This window comes from Chinchilla lanigera, unplaced genomic scaffold (assembly GCF_000276665.1).
Source record: "Chinchilla lanigera isolate Chin_1 unplaced genomic scaffold, ChiLan1.0 scaffold00038, whole genome shotgun sequence".
NCBI lineage: Eukaryota > Metazoa > Chordata > Mammalia > Rodentia > Chinchillidae > Chinchilla > Chinchilla lanigera.
This window is the reverse complement of record NW_004955439.1, coordinates 6,762,990-6,780,977: the sequence shown is the minus strand read 5'-3', so window position 1 is coordinate 6,780,977 and position 17,988 is coordinate 6,762,990. Positions and strand designations below refer to the sequence as shown.

The 17,988-nt window shown below is 37.5% G+C and overlaps 1 protein-coding gene across 1 annotated transcript in view; it reads right to left on the bottom strand.

The window, feature by feature from the left end:
- The window catches only part of Nox3 (NADPH oxidase 3), a 55,586-nt gene extending 39,301 nt beyond the window's left edge, over window positions 1-16,285 (bottom strand). Inside the window, exons 1-6 of the mRNA XM_005390543.2 lie at window positions 16,232-16,285; window positions 15,483-15,578; window positions 15,260-15,370; window positions 14,245-14,329; window positions 3,185-3,330; window positions 357-538 (exon numbers count right to left, since the gene is read on the bottom strand). Coding sequence (XP_005390600.1) covers window positions 357-538; window positions 3,185-3,330; window positions 14,245-14,329; window positions 15,260-15,370; window positions 15,483-15,578; window positions 16,232-16,279 — 668 coding nt within the window. The 5' untranslated portion in view covers window positions 16,280-16,285. The remainder of the gene's footprint in view (window positions 1-356; window positions 539-3,184; window positions 3,331-14,244; window positions 14,330-15,259; window positions 15,371-15,482; window positions 15,579-16,231) is intronic.
- Between the last annotated feature and the right edge of the window lie 1,703 nt (window positions 16,286-17,988).

Genomic DNA, 17,988 nt, shown 5'->3' with positions numbered 1-17,988 from the left:
AATGCTGATGTCAAAAGTTTATCTCCTGACTAGCCTTACATAAATTGGATTGAAAACACTGGTGTTGAATGAAACATAGATCCACTATCATCCAGCGGTCATTAGAATTCCTGAACCTGAGAAACATGTCAGGAGTCACTAACAGAGTCAGCTAGGAAAAATAAGTATGCTACCCCACCTATGTACCTTATTTTCTGTGTACAAAACGGAGTTATTTTTTACAGTGAACATGTGCTTTCACATATGTGTCCTTTAGTCACTGCATGTCATTTCCCTCCATCAAAAGGCCTTCCCAAGATTGTTTTGAAGTTCACAGAGAGAACAATCTTTACCTACTAAGCATAGTATGGACTTACCCTAACCCATGAATAGCCAGACTGATAAAGAAGATGATGAAAGCGTGGTGTGTATACCAGAACAATTCATAGGAGGACTGTCTGACGAACTCCGTCGAGGAAGTCATGATCAAGATCAAAGCCAGAGAGATCACCAAGCCAGTAACGCCTGCTATTGTCGTAACCCTCCCAGCAATTGTGTTCTAACAGAAACAAAAGCCACAACATTAATATCTTAGTACATTTTTGTGTTTTTCAGCATCAGTGCTTGAGGGTCAAAGACAAGAGCCATACTCAGAAGCATATTAGCCTCAAAAGGATCCACATAGAACTCAAGAAATCAATTTCCTTACTCTCCCTTTCCCCCTATCTTATAGTAGACATTTGCTTTGCTCAAATTTTATAAAATGCCAAGACAATAATTACATTTTTCCACTTGTATAAATTAATTTTCATGTCAAAGTTGCTGTGCAGAATTGAAATTAGCGCAAAACATAAAGAGAGCATTTTAAGATAAAGTGCTGCAAAGTAAATCTGTTTTAAGTTTTTAATTTTAAAAATGAAAATGTAGATCACTGTACTTAATTGCATTTTAACATTAATAAACACATTTTTGAGAGGTCCCTCAGGGGCATTCCTAATAAAGCAGCAGCTACACACTCTGTTCCTCTGGTTGTTATTCCTTGCTCTTGCTTTTTAATTGGAAGGACCATGACTTGCATTTCTTTCACACCACCTCAGGGGGCCTGAAATATGGCTTGGTAAATCCTGGTGATCAATAAAGGTACAACTATCCTTGCCTTGTAGATACTTTCAAAAGGCCAGAATTCTGACCCCTGAGTGCAAAGGACAATTAAATAGCCTTTTCAAATATGAATCATAAAGCATTTTGTTTTTATGGTGAGTTTCCCATATTCTTGCCTCATCATTAGTATTCATACATTGTGCTACTACCGTTGAGTCGACCATGAGCTCAATAAACTCACACTATATCTTTTGTCAGTAAAACCTCATTAATTTGGGCTGCTTTGAGATCTGGAGGTAATTTGGACAGGGACGTCTCCATTGTTTATTTTTCTTTGCAGAGCAAGAAATGGAAATAAAATCGAAAGGGGTATATCTCAAACATTTAAGAGATTTCTTTTGCAAGTACACTCAGGCATTTTAGAAATCCACTTACAACATATGAGGTGCTAATTTCAAATCATTCTTCTTTGACTATTAAAGAAAATTTTTACATTTTTTTCTAGCAACACATTTATAGACTGGTTTGAGTTGCAATGAATCCTCTCTGAAGCAATCCCATTGCATCTCTTTTGAAATGCTCTGTAATGTACACTTTGTTATTGATGCTCATCTCTTTCCAAATACCCCAAATTAGAGGGTTTTTTGAGCTTAATTAGTACTTACATAGTATATTGCTTTTATAATTTTGAAATAACTCTGCCAGGAGTAGCTTAATTATATTGTTCAATAGCTTTAAAAGTTATTTATGATAAATACTATTTATTATATAGTTTCTTCATAATGTTGAGATTTATTCTTGGGCCTGTGTAGCTGTGAATTTCCAGCGCCTTTGTGGGAAGGTGCATTAACCCCAATAGGTGCCCAGAAAAATGCTGTAACTCAGCTCAGTGACAACAGGGCATTCATTCCCATATGCTTAGGGCATTGGTAGCTTTGATTTATAACTGTGAAAATTGTGCTTCTAATTGCTGTCAGTTAAGAAAAGGTAGTTCAACTTGATCCATGGCCTCATATTGAAAATCAACCTGGGGTAATTAGGAATTTGACAGGGGTGAATCTCCCCAAAAAGACTTTGGATTTTCTTCAATCAAGGAAAGCTATTTGAGGCAAATGGCCACTTTTACAATTTATATCCCTGATAATAATGGACAGATGTCTATTACTATAGCATATTGTCTGTAGCATATTGTTGGAAGACTTTACTTTTAAGATTCTTGAAAACTTGGTCACAATGACAGATATATATTCTGATATGGTAATACATGGAAAAAGACTTAGCTAAACTACAAAAAGAAAGCAGTGAATTGAGAGAGAGAAATATTCTTATCACTGAAGGGGATTGCTGGGGCTATAGTTTTACTTATTTTTTTTCTTCCTCACAGGTTCTGTTGCTCTGTATTCATAGAAAATTAGCATCAATAATATCACTATTCCAGGTATGGTGGCACATGCCTGCAGTCCTAGCACTTGGGAGGCTGAAGCAGGAGGATCATTGCAAGTTCGAGGCCAGCCTGGACTACAAAGTGAGTTCAAGACCAGCCTGAACTGCATAGTGAGACCCTGTCTCAAAAGACCAAAAAAAAAAAAAAAAAAAAAAAAAAAGATTCCCTAGCCATGTAGGTCTTCTTATGAGATTAACTTTTTGCCCAGAGTCTGATTTGGCAAACCCATTATTCATGTGTGCCAAAATATGAGGCTAGGAGCAGAGATCCAGAAAACAATTTGCAAATTGAAAATGAAGACATCCATTTTATCTTCTCTGGATTTAGATGGCACCTCAGTTTTTATGAGTCTGACATCAGTGAAAAAATCTGATCAAAAGTTGCTCTTAAAAGTTAAAAATATTAGGGCTTTAACAGGTTATTGCATTTCTTAAGTAACATATACATTTTCTTAATTAAGTGGCATATATTTTCTCCTTGTTCATAACCTCTCAGCATAAGATTTGCAAAACTGACTTAAAAGATAAAGGTGAAATTAATATTTGGCCAAAATCTCTCTGGTTGGTTATGGAAAGTTTTTGGAATGTGTCGCTCCTGATGAAGGGATGGGAAAAGGGAAGATTTTTCTGAAGGGTAACTAGTTAGCACGCAGGAACTCACCATGTGGAAGGTTCGGACAGGGTTGAGGTAACTTTCATTTGGGGCGCTGCCAAGTTTGGAAAGTGCAGCCACAAGTCCCTGGGCATCCTCTGACTGGCTCAAGTGGAAGCGCTCCAGGTTGAACAAATGTGCCACAGTGTGGATGGCTAAGGATGAGAGGATGACATTAGACAGGGACCATATGGATGTTGTTCTTTGTAGCTACTCAAAAATGCTGTGTCACTGTGTGACTGTTTCTCTGAACTGCTTTTTGTAATCTCCAAGGAAAAGTGATTTATTTGTGCCTCTTTCCCAGTGTCTTGGTTGGAGTGGATAAAATACTGCTGAATATGGTGTATGACTCACCACATTCATTTTAATTATATTAAGAAATGTAACTCTCAATTCATCATAATTTAATTCTAAGCATATAATCATTCTGGAACTCATTGAGTCTTATGATATCACAATGTAGTTATCTATGAGATGTAGTTCTTAAGTAAAGAAAATATGTGATATAGCTATAAATATAGAATTTCCTTAAGGCAGAAAGCATTATTGGAATACACTGCACATGACAACTGATATATATACTTACACAATATATATCACTGACAGCAAGGAAATGTTGTTTTTATTCTCCTTTTGACCTTATATTTTCTGTTCTTTGTTTTATACATTTTATCATATATAAAATATCACATCAACATATATACGTTTGCATCTCTACACATCAACATATACACATGTTTGCATGTGCTTTTCCTATTGTACTGAAATAAGCAAGTTCTTGTGGGATGAAAAATGCTTTCTACATCAACATATACACATGTTTGCATGTGCTTTTCCTATTGTACTGAAATAATTAAGTTCTTGTGGGATGAAAAATGCTTTCTACATTAACATATACACATGTTTGCATGTGCTATTCCTGTTATACTGAAATACATCAACATATACACACGTTTGCATGTGCTATTCCTATTGTACTGAAATAAGCAAGTTCTTGTGGGATGAAAAATGCTTTCTATATTCAATAGAAACAAACTGCTTTCTACTTCTGAGAATTGGTGCTGTTTAAATTCTGGATGAAGAAAAGGCTCACAACCATTCTCTAGCTTGAGGATTCTGTGTCTGATGCCAGGACTCTTTCCTGCCTTGTGAAATCTGTTGGGAAGACTGTGGTCCCATCTAGAGCACCACAGGCTATTGCTTTGGCATTTCATCTGGGTTCCCAGTTGATACCTGCCACTGGGATTAGATTCAAGTGTGAATTGAAGTATGAACTCTATTATCCAAGGTGTAGATTATCTCACAGTTGATTTCCTCTCCTCCTCCTTCTACTTTTTCCTCCTCCTCCTCTTCTTAATCTCCTTCTACTTCCTCATTCTCACTCTTCATGTCCTTCTACTTCCTTTTCCTTTTTCCTCCTCTTCTTCTGCCCCATCTTCTTCCTCTTTCCCTCTCCTCCTCCTTCTTTTGCGTCTCCATCCTTTCTTTTTCTTGCCTCCTCCTCCTCCTCCTCCTCTTCTTCCTCCTTCTCCTTCTCCTTTCTTCTTCTTGCTATACCCACATTGAGAAGTACCAGGACCTACTACGATTATCATCTACACATGTTATAGGTGGGTTATAGAATTCCCCAGGGCTGTTCACTTTGGGATAAAGTAGGGAGGAATGAAAGGAAAATAGGGCCAGCAGAAACTCCTAATAATATTTGTGTCATTTGGTCCCTGTAGTACTAGCTACTTATTTTTTAGAAATACTATCCCTTTTTAGCAAAATTTTTCTCTGTTACTTGTGTTCTTTCCATCAGGGTCAGTCCCCTTTCTACTTTGCAAGATTATACTATGTTTTAAGACCCAATTCAGAAGTTGTTTTCTAACGCAAACTTGTCATTTCATAAGCACATGTGGTACTTTGATTATAGCATTTCTCAGAAATTATTGTTCTGAGTATGCATTTATGTTTGCATGACCCCAAGAGCGTTTGATTCCTTAAGACTTACTCATCCTTGGATCCTCAGCCCCTCACACACTGATTAGCACCAGTAATTAAGTAGTAATTATTTGCTGAGTGAATGTGAAAATACAGAAAAGTAGAGGGATAATAAAGGGTCAGGAAATCAACTGATTCAATATAGATTGGAGACACATATATACATATATATATATATACACATATATATACATACATATTTTAGTATATTTTCTTAAAATATTTAAATTGAAAATCAAGTCAAACATACTTTTAGTTGAGGTTCACTAAGAGCAAAAGACATGATAGCATTTTTTCATATGAAATGTTTACAGCCTTCTTATGAGTTTAGTGAGGTTCATACCCAAAAGACTATAGATTTTCTCCTTAGATGCTGCTATTTGGTTGTACCTTGTTTCTTAAGGGTTTATAAGGTAGAAACTTGGTCATCAATGTGTTAAAGTTGAGAAGTGGTGAAGTCTTTAAGAGGTAGGTCTAGTGGGAGGTCTTTTTTTTTTTTTTTTTTGGTTTTTTGGTTTTTCTCTGGTACCAGGAACCGAACTCACGACCTTGTGCTTGCCAGGCAGGCGCTTTGCCGCTGAGCTAAATCCCCAGCCCCTAGTGGGAGGTCTTTACTGGCCCCTCCTTGTGTTCTGATTTCCTGCCTCATTGTGTGGTCTCTCCCTCTTAGTGTGCTTTAGTCATGGTGCTGGCTACTATGACATGATTCAGTCATCCAGGCCCCTGGCAGAACTGGGTCATATTGTTTGGAATTTCTATCTCCAAATTTATGAGCTAAACAAATCTTTTTTCTTTATGAAATGCTCAGCCTCAAGTACTTTTTATAGTTATGGAAAATGGACTAATACAATTAATTTTGTCAATAGACACAACCTTGCCTAGGCAAGGACTGCCTTGTTTAAGTCCAGTATCCACCAAGCTAGAAAATCCCATCTAACAGTAATCATCTCCAGTACAATACACACAGAATGGGAAATAGTTGCTAAACTGAACACAAGCATTGTTTACCAGTATTTCTAATTGCTATTTTCAATAATTGTCTCAAGCTGTTTGCACAGTAAGGAATATATCTCATTGATAACAAAAGTTGAATGCTTAGTCTATACCAGGTACTGTTATAAATGCTTTAGGTATATTATCAGAATTAATCCTCAAGTATTAGTCCTATTTTACAGACTCATACAAAAAATTAATGATGAAGGTAGGTTAAAATCCTGTCTATTGACTTCAGGGTCCAGGCATTGACATTTAGGTTGTGTTGCTTGTTTTAATTAATTAAAAATTAGTATACTTTACTGTTTACTCAAAAGTAGTTTCTGATATGAACATAGATAAAACTCTTTGAATGGCTTACTTGAAGTCTTTAACGTAGAAGCAAAGTGTCCCTAAAGCTAATGACTGATCAGCGCATGCAAAGTTCTCATTGTTGGTTGACGTAAACGTTTCTTTTTATTCTGCCTTTTTACCTCCATGTCTCTGCTCCTAGCTTCCTTTGGTTTCTCCCATAGACTAAAGCTCGCCACACGTGGTCCACAGCTGTTCCCATTTTATAGGATTGGAAGCTATCTCGCTTATTTTGCTTGTTGCTGAAACAAATTAGCCAACACTCAAAGTTAAAGGAGGAAAAATTTATTTGGCTCACAGTTTGTAGGGGTTTCAGTCCATAGTCAGCTGGCTGCAAGGAGGCGTGGCAGAAGAGCGTCATGGAGGAGAAACGGTCCATGTCAGAGCAGGCAGAAAAGAGCAAAGTAGGAGCAGTAAACAATGTTTGCAGAAAACCTGTCTTCTGTCCCTTTGTACCCGCCTTTTGGGTAGTGGCACTCACATCGAGGGTGGCCCTTCCCATTATCTGTACTCAGAACTGTACTATACCAATCAGTGGATGTCTTAGTTACTTTTCTCATTGCTGAGCCAAAATCCCCAACACTCGAAGTTAAAGGAGGAAAGGTTTATTTTGGTTCACAGTTTGTAGAGGTTTCAGTTCATAGGTGCCTGGTTCCCAGGCAAGGTGTGACAGAGAGGCGTCACAGAGCAGAAACAGAAGGCAGGTAGCAGTGAAGCAGGAAGCAGCAAGCAGCAAGCTACAAGTGACAAGTAGTGATGCTCTTTCTGTCCCTTTGTCCAGGTACCCACACTTAGGGTGCATAGCACTCACACCCATGATGGGGCAGCCTTCATCCTAGCATCACACCATGAATCAATCCCAGCATCACATCCTTGATCCCAGTAGCACACACCCTTGGTCCAGCCTTCTCTGAAAAGCCCCACCTAGACTGCCCAAGGCTTTGGGGGGACAGATGGATAATAGTGGACAATTTAATAATCACGCACCCTTAGTCCCAGCATCACACAATTTAATCCCAGCATTACATACTCTAGATTCAACCACCTCTGAAAAGCCCCACCTATGACTACCTGAGGCTTTGGGGGGATATCTAGATAAAAGCCATAACAGAAGCCAAGCTTCACATTAAATTAAAGGACTGCTTTACCATTATGTAATGCACATGTGACAGTCAGAAACAGAACACAGAATAAATTCTCCTTTTTATTATTCTCTTTTTATAGTGTTCTTCTGTGCAATGAGTTGTTGATCACAATCTGTTTTCTATTAGATTGATTTCCACATGAGAATTTGACACTGTTAGACTACATTTAAGTATGTGGATTGAACGAACAAAAACACTGAACTATTTATTTATTCTTATTGCGAGGTCTCTCCTAAAAGAGCTGAGGAAACTAATGAAGTAGGATAAAAAAGCCCAAGATACCTTTCAAGATCCTTCCCAGGGAATAAGCCGAACACCATCCTCTCCAGTATTTTCATGCGTTTTACAATTCATGTCTTAAATGTTCTTTTGTTTCAGTTTCCTCTATTTTGTTTCCATTTTACAAGATATAGGATAAAAAAGTGGAATTTTTTATTTATCTCTGGAACTTTGAGAGTGAAAACTGCCTATGCTCATTTGTTTGTGTAAACATTTTATTTCCCTCTTAGATAAGATCATAATTTTATTGTGATCTTGGCTCAGAACTCAAGATACCAGGTACTAAATCCGGGAATGTTGGGACCTGGTAGTCACTAGGGGAGACATTGTTTTCACTCTTTTTTTCAGACCTCATATTTTCTAACCTTTCCTTTGTATACTGAACTCTTTTTCATATGAATAACCATATTATCTATGTTGTGGTGACAGTTGCTTTAGAGATGTGATAAAATGCTGGTATGGTTTGATTTCTCCCTGTCTTAATCATCAACATCATTTCATGCTACTAGGTTTGATGCTAGTCTGCAGCAGCATGAATGTGGAAGTGGATATTTCTTAGTTACCTAATTTCCTCCAGCTTATGTTTTGTCATCTGTAAAGGCGGTGAATTAGATAAAATGGCAAGGTGAGTGAAATATATGGCGACTGTTTAAATTTTAAAATTTTTTAAAGGTAAAAGACACATTGACATTAAGCCACCTTAAAATATTCCCATCTTTGAAAATACTTATCATTCTTGCCATTTCCTGAAGCAGTTATCTTTCATGAGTCCTGTAGTTATGATGTTGGCGTGATGTCTTGAATCAATTCAAAACATTTACCTTCCATGGTCATTTTGACTTTAGGAAAGAGTCATACATTGTATGGTGCTAGATTTGGTAATAAGGCAAGTGGGAACACACCACAGTGTTTTTATGAGCTTGCCTTTCCATGGAATTGTGCCTAGCAGCAATTACCATATCTTTTTTTATCACATGAGAGTGATAAAGACACTCATGAAAGAGAACTTCCCAAACTTCCTCAGAAAGTGGCAAGAATGATGGAATAAGTGTGTGTTTGAAATAAAGGGGAGTATTTTGAGAAGGATTGATAGCAATGTATCTTTTACTGTCATAGATTCTTTTTAATTTAAATATTCATCATATGTTTTGATCGCCTTTTGTATATATCTTAGCTCCTTTCCAGCTTGTGGTTCCTGTTATTCCTGTGAAGTTAACTGAGAATGGTTATCATCCAAATGGAATCTGTAGACTAATATAAAAACAATTGAGTGCAGTTCCTGATGAGTTACTAAAATAATAATAAGTAAAAATAATGAGTTACTAATATAAAAACAATACAGATGTGAAATTCATGCTTTAGTTTGTTTTCAACAACATTAGTTTAGATGGAGTCTTTGGTGGTACAGTAAATCCAATGCCATCAGCTCCTCAGGTGAGCTCAGTCTGGTACCCTGGGGACTTTCCCGGGCACACACTGATGTGCCCTTAGAACAGCCCAAGATGCACACTTCCATCACCCACTCGTGTGCCAGGTGAAAAGGTGCTATATTTGGACCTTTGTACAATTTTGTTTTCTCACCAAAGTACTTTCAAAAGACAGCAGCAATCTTGGAAACAGTACAAATACACAGTTAATTGGTGTGTGAACTTCTGAGTTCAAATAAGGAGCTTTTAATCGAACAATGAACCAAAATATCATAAAGTATACAATTAGAGTCAGTTGCTCTGAAAAAGTTTCCATTCCTTCTCATTTTTTCTGGAGATCAAAGGAAGCATAATTGAGGGGAATCTTGGAAGCGTGGCCAGTTCTAGCTGTCTCTCTGCCTGCCTGTCAGTGATAACAGTCATTTTGGAGTTAGCCACCTCCTAATTAAGCAGCCTTTGGACACAAGGACCCAGGGACAAATGCTGGCTGGGTTTCTGCAGCCAGAATCTGGCTGAGATTTTCAAATTTGTGGTCTGATTTCTGTAGGACGATGCGTGATTTTGGTGCTACGCATCTGTGGATCTTGTGGGGCAAGAGTGGGGGTGGTGCCCTCATGGAGCCCCCAGGATGCCAAGCAGAAATGATTACTTGCAATTGTATAGTGGTCAGGCCCTGAAAAGTTTTGCCTTTGGACCCTTTTTTACTGCAGGGCTTTGGAATCTTTATTTTCTCAGTACCTTGAGCCTGAGCTCACTCCTCTCAACCCGCCCCCATTCTGTTTATTGATGTTTGTAAACTAATTTTAGTAACTCATCAGGAACTGCACTCAGGGTAATTGCATACCCCTGAAACCTGGCAGGCACAAGCCATGGAATTTGCTGGAAAGAGCTGCCTGGATCACTATTTACAGCCTCCTTTGACTAAAACCCAGGTTCAAAGTACTACTTTTCAATTGAAAGGTCTTCAAGGTTTACATAGACCAGGGACCCCAGAAAGATCCACATTAGTAAGAATGGAAAGGCTGTGCAACTATGATTTTATAACAGTGGGGTTGTAGTTCCCCGGAATGATTTATTAGTGGGTGAGGAATGCTACAGCAGCTCTTATCATAGGCAGGCAAGCAGGAAGGCAGGAAGCCAAAAGAAGAAGGGCTCCTGTCACTGCCTTTTCGGTGATGTCCTTGATTATAGATACCATTGTTTTGCCTCTCCCCTCCTCCTCCCTAGCCTACTTCTACCAGTCTCTAATTACATCCTCTAATGATCTGACCAATTAAAGCCTACAGTTCAACGTCTAGGGGAATGGATGAGAAATTAGAGGTTGGCATGCAAACTTCCATGTGGATGCATTTCTTCCAAGGTTACACACCTCTATTAAGTCAGCCGGCTATTTGAAAAGCTGCATAATGGGCAAGGCTAATAAAATAAGCGCAGGGACATTGCAGCTGCTCCCTAGTGAATATGCCAGAAGGACGAAATGTGAAAAGCAAGGTGTATCCATGAGACCAGGGTTTGTCTTGTTTTTTCCTCCCCTAAAAACACAGTTGCCAGCCACATTTTTCAGTTAATGTGAAATGTAATAATTGTTTTGTCAGGGTTTGGGAGAAGCGGGGAGCTCTTTTTCCACCCTCCTGCCTTTGCCTGGGATGGAAACCACCGCAACAGTGCTGGTTGCCATGGAGGTGGGGACCGGCAGCACTTTGCTTTCAGACGCAGCTCTGAGAGCTGGTGGAGCCCCTGGAGATGGTTGAAACCCTGCAGAGCCATGGGAGTTCAGGAGGAAGTGGGTTGCAAAGAATACTTGATGCTCTCCAGGGATTTGTGAGGGAAAGAGGAAGAGAGAACATCCTGTTTCTTCTGCAGCAGAACATGCATTTATTACCTTGACTGATGGTATTATTTTTAATCACTTCACTCCTCACACTCTGTTTCATCCTCCTAAAGCTGCTCCCAGCTCACTGAACAACTGAAGCAGTTCCTTCTTATACTTTTTCCAGTGATTCTTTCAACTTCTCTTCTCTACAGGTCAAATTTTACTCATCCTCAGGTTTAACCAAATCTGTTGACAACCTGTTATGTGCCAAGTACCAGGGAAACCAAGATACACGAGGTCTCAGTCCCTGAGACCTAGTAGTCTGAAAATTGTCATTCTATGGTAAGAAGCATGACATGAGCCCTGAAAGTGAGAGGTCTCCAGGGGAAGGTGGACAATGGGTTCTCTGGATATGGTCATGTCTGACCCAGGGGGGGTGATGGGGAGGTGAAGCATGTTGGGCAAAGTGCACAGTATGAGCAAAGGCACAGAAGGCTCTGGATTCAGATGTAGTAGGAAAAGCAAGGTGAGTGTAGTGAGAGATGTACTGGGACAGAAGCAGGGATTAGACTGGAAGAATCTGTCCTACTGTGGAATTTGGATTTGATCTTATTTGCAATAACAGCAGTGAATAATCCTGTAGCCTACAGGTTTCCAAATAGTTCCAGTCCTAACAATCTACACATATCTTTGGGCTGGATAAATTGTATTACTGCTATTTAATTCCACAAAGGACATAAGAGACAATCTAAGACCCGACAACTGACCAGTACAAGGCTGTAATATGACTTGTTCATCTGGGTCTAGGCAATTGTTGCCCACACTTAATTGTACTCCATCCTAAAACAGGACTGACCACACCAATGTCAGAAGGCTATAGGTCCTATCAGAGTATCTTGCAGCTGGGAAATGTTCAACAGATTTACTTACTGATGCATTTATATTATTGATATATGATTGCACATAAAGAAGTATATATACCCAGAGAAGAAAAATGTTCCACAAGACATACTTTCCTTAATTCTTTACTTCATTTTCTGATGTGTTTGGATGGCTGTCCCTTCTTCTCTACACCGTCTTTACAACTTTTTCTTAGAGTCTGATTCTGCCTTTAAACTATTCTATGTTGATAATATTCTTCTTGTTGTTTCACTGTGCTATGCCACTCCTTTTAATGCAAAATAAGGATTCTTGAGGCTTTTAAAGGAAACCTAGAGATTCTTTGAGTCCCTTCTCTGATGAGCCTATCTAGGAGCATTCTGTTCTCTCTTTTGACACCACTTACAAGGAATAGAAACAACTCAGCACCCTTGGGTTACTCTTAATTCTAATTTCAGGTAATTTACAAGGTCTGGAAAAGTCCTGTGTTGCTGAAATAAAATCTGGTTCCCTGGGTCCCATTCCTTAGGTTTCACTCACCCCCCAAACGCCCTTCTCACAGTGTCCTATACCCTGGGACATGGAGAGAAGTAGCCTAGTTCTTTGGCCTCTGTGCCTCAGCTGCTTTTCTGTACGATATCATGTCTTTTTGCCCTGATTTCTTAACAGACCACAGAGACCTTCTGCAAAGCACTTCTTGGGTTTGTTGAATCTGGTGTTGAAGACAGTCAGTGGGGAGAGTCTTTCCCTCTTGTCTCACTGCATACCCAAAGTTGTGTTAATTGGCACTTGGGCACCGTCTGTCATGTCTTGTTGCTTAATTAAATTCGCATTTGTTTTAAGTGTTCCTTCTACTCTGTTATTTTTTTTATGCATGAGAAGATAAAAACAAATGAGGAAAACATTTTATAGTTAAATTAGTTTGAGGGAAACAGTCCTGAATCATAACTCTTTATCACTGTGATAGTCTTGTATTTAAATGTCTTTGTTTTCCAACTAAACCATAAGCCAGTTGGTCACTGTCCTTCTGTTTTCTACTAATACCTTGTCTTAGCCTTGGATGCTAATTTCTACTGCCTTTTTAAGTTAGAAGTATAATATTAACAATAATAATCTGTATGCCAATAAAGATTCACATCTTTCAAGATCCTCTTGTATCTACAAGCTCAATATTCCTCAGAATCTAATTGATCTTTCTTTTCTTTTACTGTCCCTGATACCATTTGATAGTCATTCTCCTATGATTGCAAGTGAGATATTCAGCATGGATCAGTTTTATTTCTGACGTGAATTATATTGAATAACAAAGTGTCCATTTTCCAAGTAGGTATGTATCATTGCATTATCAACTAACCAAGTTGTTCACAAATGTAAAGGAAATTTCACCAACTTTACCTTGGTAAATTGAGGAATTGGGATGGAAAAACTAATAGAAATGTATAAATTGGAAATTGAAAAAAGGTACAATAGATATTGTGAAAGGGAAAGAAATTCTTCAAAGAGAAAGAACAAGTGGCATGAGGGAAAGGAGAAAAGGAAAGAAGGGAATATCTACCTACCTATCTATCTATCTATCTATCTATCTATCTATCTATCTATCTACCTATGGATGGCTGGGATAGCTGGGATAAATGTACTGTTGATGTCTAACAATGTACTAGTTGATGTTTAATTGATGTCTAATTGAAAAGAACAGCTAATGTTTAAATTTTTTTCGACCAATCTGAACCACTAATTTGAAGACAGCAATATGCAAAATAACAATTGGTGAATTCCTTCCATCTTGTTTACTGAAGCTCTGTATTGTTTCTATTTTTTAAAATTATTTTCATTCTATTTAATGGTTTGATCGATCTTCCATTCTTACATCGGGTAACCTGAACAACTTCATTAAAGATAGCAATATGTAATACAACAACTACTGTTAGTTCCTATCATTTTGTTTTGAAACCCTGTGTCATTTTTACTGTTTTTGCTCTGTTTTGTTTTTGTCTATGTTGTTGTTATTTTGTTATGTTTTAAAAAATTCTCTTTAAAATAAAATAAAATAAAGCCCCATTTGTTTAAGGTTTATGTGGTCAGATGGAAGATGAAAATATCTTTTACCTAAGGGTGAGATTTGGGAGGGGAATTAAAACAGTATTGTGAAGTTAGATATTAAATATTATAAAGCTTACTATGTAATTAATGAGTACTTACCTGCATTAACAGCTATCCCATAGGCAACCAGCTTGTGGAATTTGAGATTTTTGTCTAGTTGCCTCCTCCAAGGTCCCTTACAGCACTGGAGTAACAAAAAGTAAGTCTAATGTAGGGGGCAACCACAGCAACAACAGCATCATGAGAGTTGAGGGGGGACTCAGACTTTGCCTCTGAAAAGTGAGGCTGAGGATACAAAAGTCAGTGGCAACTAGGCGAACAACAAAGCAAAGCATTATTATACTTAATTTTTGGAAATTTCAGTTTGATAAAAAGAATTGATTTGGTAATTCTCTGGTTATAACTCAAAACTTTTGAATAAACCCAATATCTATAATTACTCAGCTTCTTTATTTAGAAAATGAAGGTGAGAACATTAACCTCAACTATGTGGTTAGCATAATATATAACTCATTCCTTATTATACAAAAAAGGTGCTATGTGCAGCTATAGTATCTAATATTCATAAAAATCATAATTATATAATAAATTATAACATCTGGTAAAGATTGTTCAAGTTTTATTTCCTATATATTACTCTGCTTAACAGGAAACACAGATAGGTATAGTGAAGCCTATATAAATAGAAAATGTCCCATTACTACTGTTAGAGGTCGGAATTGACATCCTGAAATCCAGCTTCTGAGACTGTGATTGTGGTCAGACCTCAGATGTTTCCTGGGTGGCATTAGTGTGACCCGCTTGTCACACTTAGCAGAAATGCTAATAGTCCAACCTGTTATAATGTTTCCAACTCCTTAGAGCAAATACACCAGGAAACGGTTGAGCAATGAGTCCATGTCACATAGGAAGTCAATGGCACAAGAAAAACTCAAATCAGATGGACCAATTACTTATTTGTATTTTTAGCTATTCTAATCTCTCTTGCAGAGAAACAAACCTAAGTTTAAACAAGATTCATGGACATTTTGCAGTAAAGTACATCTTTGTTTTCAGTAGCACTTGCATTAGTAAGTCATAAAACTGAGATCCTTTCAAATGTTTTAGTACTTACCCTACTTGTTCCTCTCACAAATGAGATTAGGTTTCGACTGACAGGTAACAGAATTAGCATGCAGTTGAAATTCAGGCACAGTGCAGATGCTCGTGCCCATGCCAGAGTCGACTGTCCACAGGTGAAGAAACAAAAAGAGGTGCAGTGAAAACAAGGAAGCTTGAGAATCGCAATGCATTTTGTTTTTTAAAAACAATAATGCACGATCACCAAGTCTACTTACACCCAGAATAACTCGTGTGTAGAAGAAAGACTCCTCCTCTTCATACCAACAGAATGTGTCGACGAACAGAAACAAATTCACTCCAAGCCATGAGAGCTAGACAGTGTGTGAAAAGAGCCAATTAATACCATCTTCAACCTTTTTCTCTTCTCCAAATCACCTCAGGTTCTTCTTTAAAAATTAAACGAAAAGCTTCTCAAGATTAATCAGAACTGCTCCATGTATTCATTTCTTCCAGATTAGTTTTAACAGGTGCTTACAACTATTAAGTTTCTAAAATAAAGATTTTACATTCATATGGGTCAGCTTCAAATAATGTAATGAAAACATGTAATCTCCTTTAGTCAACATTGCTTGAATGTAATGACAAGAGCAAGGAGGGACTCCTTAAGGTTCTCTGCAAAGATTCCAATTTCATTGATTAATTCAAAGCTTTCATTGGATTTACAGAAACTATGCATATATTCTGCAAAAACAAACCACTTGATTTTAAAAATAATCAAAAGGGAAGTCAATCGGACAACTTTTCACAATTCTATATGGGTACACTAAGTATATCTGTTAAGTGTTTTCTTATGTTTTAGTCTTTTAATTAAAGTAATATTTCACAACTTTTAATGCTCCTATACAAGTCATCCTAAAATATCAGAGCCTCCTTATATGGGTATACTTACTTTGCCACTGAGCTATATTGCCAGCCCCTCTTATATGGGTATATTTAAAGCTTGGTAACAAAATATGATACTTACTACTACTATGATGGAGAGACTCTCATTCAAAATCCAGCACACCGTCATGACACTTTTCCTCTCTTGCTACCAGCCAATTATTCCTTTCAGTCTCCTGTGCCTGAATTTTGTGTGCTTAGTAAGGGTTTCCCTGCCAAATTATTTCGTCTTTTTGTCTTTGGAAGAACCTAGTGGGAGCAGCTCTTGAAGAATTTCTAATTAAGAACTGCTTGCCAAAGGCACATCACCACTGTGACATGCCTCCTGACCTGGGTAAATACAAAGCACACCTCTGTTTAGTGATTCTTTTCTTCAAAGATTTCATAAGAAAAGGAAGCTCATTTTATTAACTTGTCCTCATGTACTTTATATCCCATTCATTTTCTACATGATTGCAGTCAAGATGATAATAAGCCTGTATGTAAATTTAAGAAATAATTGCTAAAAGATTAATATGGAAAAGTGCTTTCACTTCAGCTTTCTCTAGTTTGTTTATTTTTACTTCTTTTTTTCCTTTTTCTTTCAAAAAAAGCTCTCTACAGAGGACAAACAGTGAGGCCCAAATAAATATGGACTCAATAATCTTTCATAATATGGCAAAAAACAATATTCTAAAAAGAAATCACATAGGAAAACTCTTGTAAGTCTAAGTGTGGCTATAAGAAATAATGTAAGCTCTTTTTGTGGTGGGATAGATGGAGTTCCTAATTCTAAATCTACTTGGTGTACCCAAGAGGTAAGCAAGAATATGTCTTTTCATACTTTGGCTATCCGAGGAGTGGCTGCATATGAATCCGGTCACTGTCTGATTTTGTGTATTCTGGGAGGCAGTTACCCGGTGGAAGAAATTTTTGACTAGTTCTGGTCCAAATATTTTATTTAAAATTTATAGTTAATTAAGATGAAAATGGGAGTTTTGAAGATTTTGTTCTGTTGTTTTTCATATAGACCTTTTTAAAGTGCGTGTCTACAATACATAATGAATACATTCATTGTAAGCAACTGGTATACATACATATCACAGTTTTCTGCTTTAGAAATACATAAAAGTATAGGTATTTTGACAGTATTAACTCAAGATTAGAATACAGTTAGTGAAATACCTTAAGTAGCTTCTTTAATCATGAGAAATAAAAAGAAAGAGAATCTTCATATTAATTTCTTTAAGCCAATAATCTTCCATGATGAAATGATTTGTTATTTCTGAAGTGCTTAGGATTTACATATCTTAGAGGTCTCACTCAGTTGGGTTATAAAAGTTGATTCAGGGAGAATTCATCCAAAATTTTATATTATTTTCTACTTTAGATTCAGTGAGTATGCAGAAATACTGAAATTTCCTGTCTTTATATACTCTGCACACTTTATTATAAGTGAGAAACATGTATTGCTTGCTATGGATTGGATCTCAAATGTCCTCCAAGGCTATGTGCTAAAGCCTTGATCATCAGATTGTGGCACTGCTGGGAGGTGGTGCAACATTTAGGAGGTGGAGCCTAGTGGGAGGAAGTTTTGATGCTGGGAGCAACCCGTTGAAGGGAATATTGGGACTAGGCTCTCTTCCTCTCTTTATGTCCTCCAACTACCATGAGGTCAATAGAACTCCTCTGTAGCCAAAGCCATGGTACCAAGCGACCATGACCTGAAGTCTCTGAAATGATGAACCAAAAAACATTTCCTCTTTTTAAATTGTTCATGCTTGGTGTTTTATCACAGTGGTAGGAAGCTAACATATGCTAAAGAATGATATGTGAAATTTATTTTTAGTTTCTCATAAT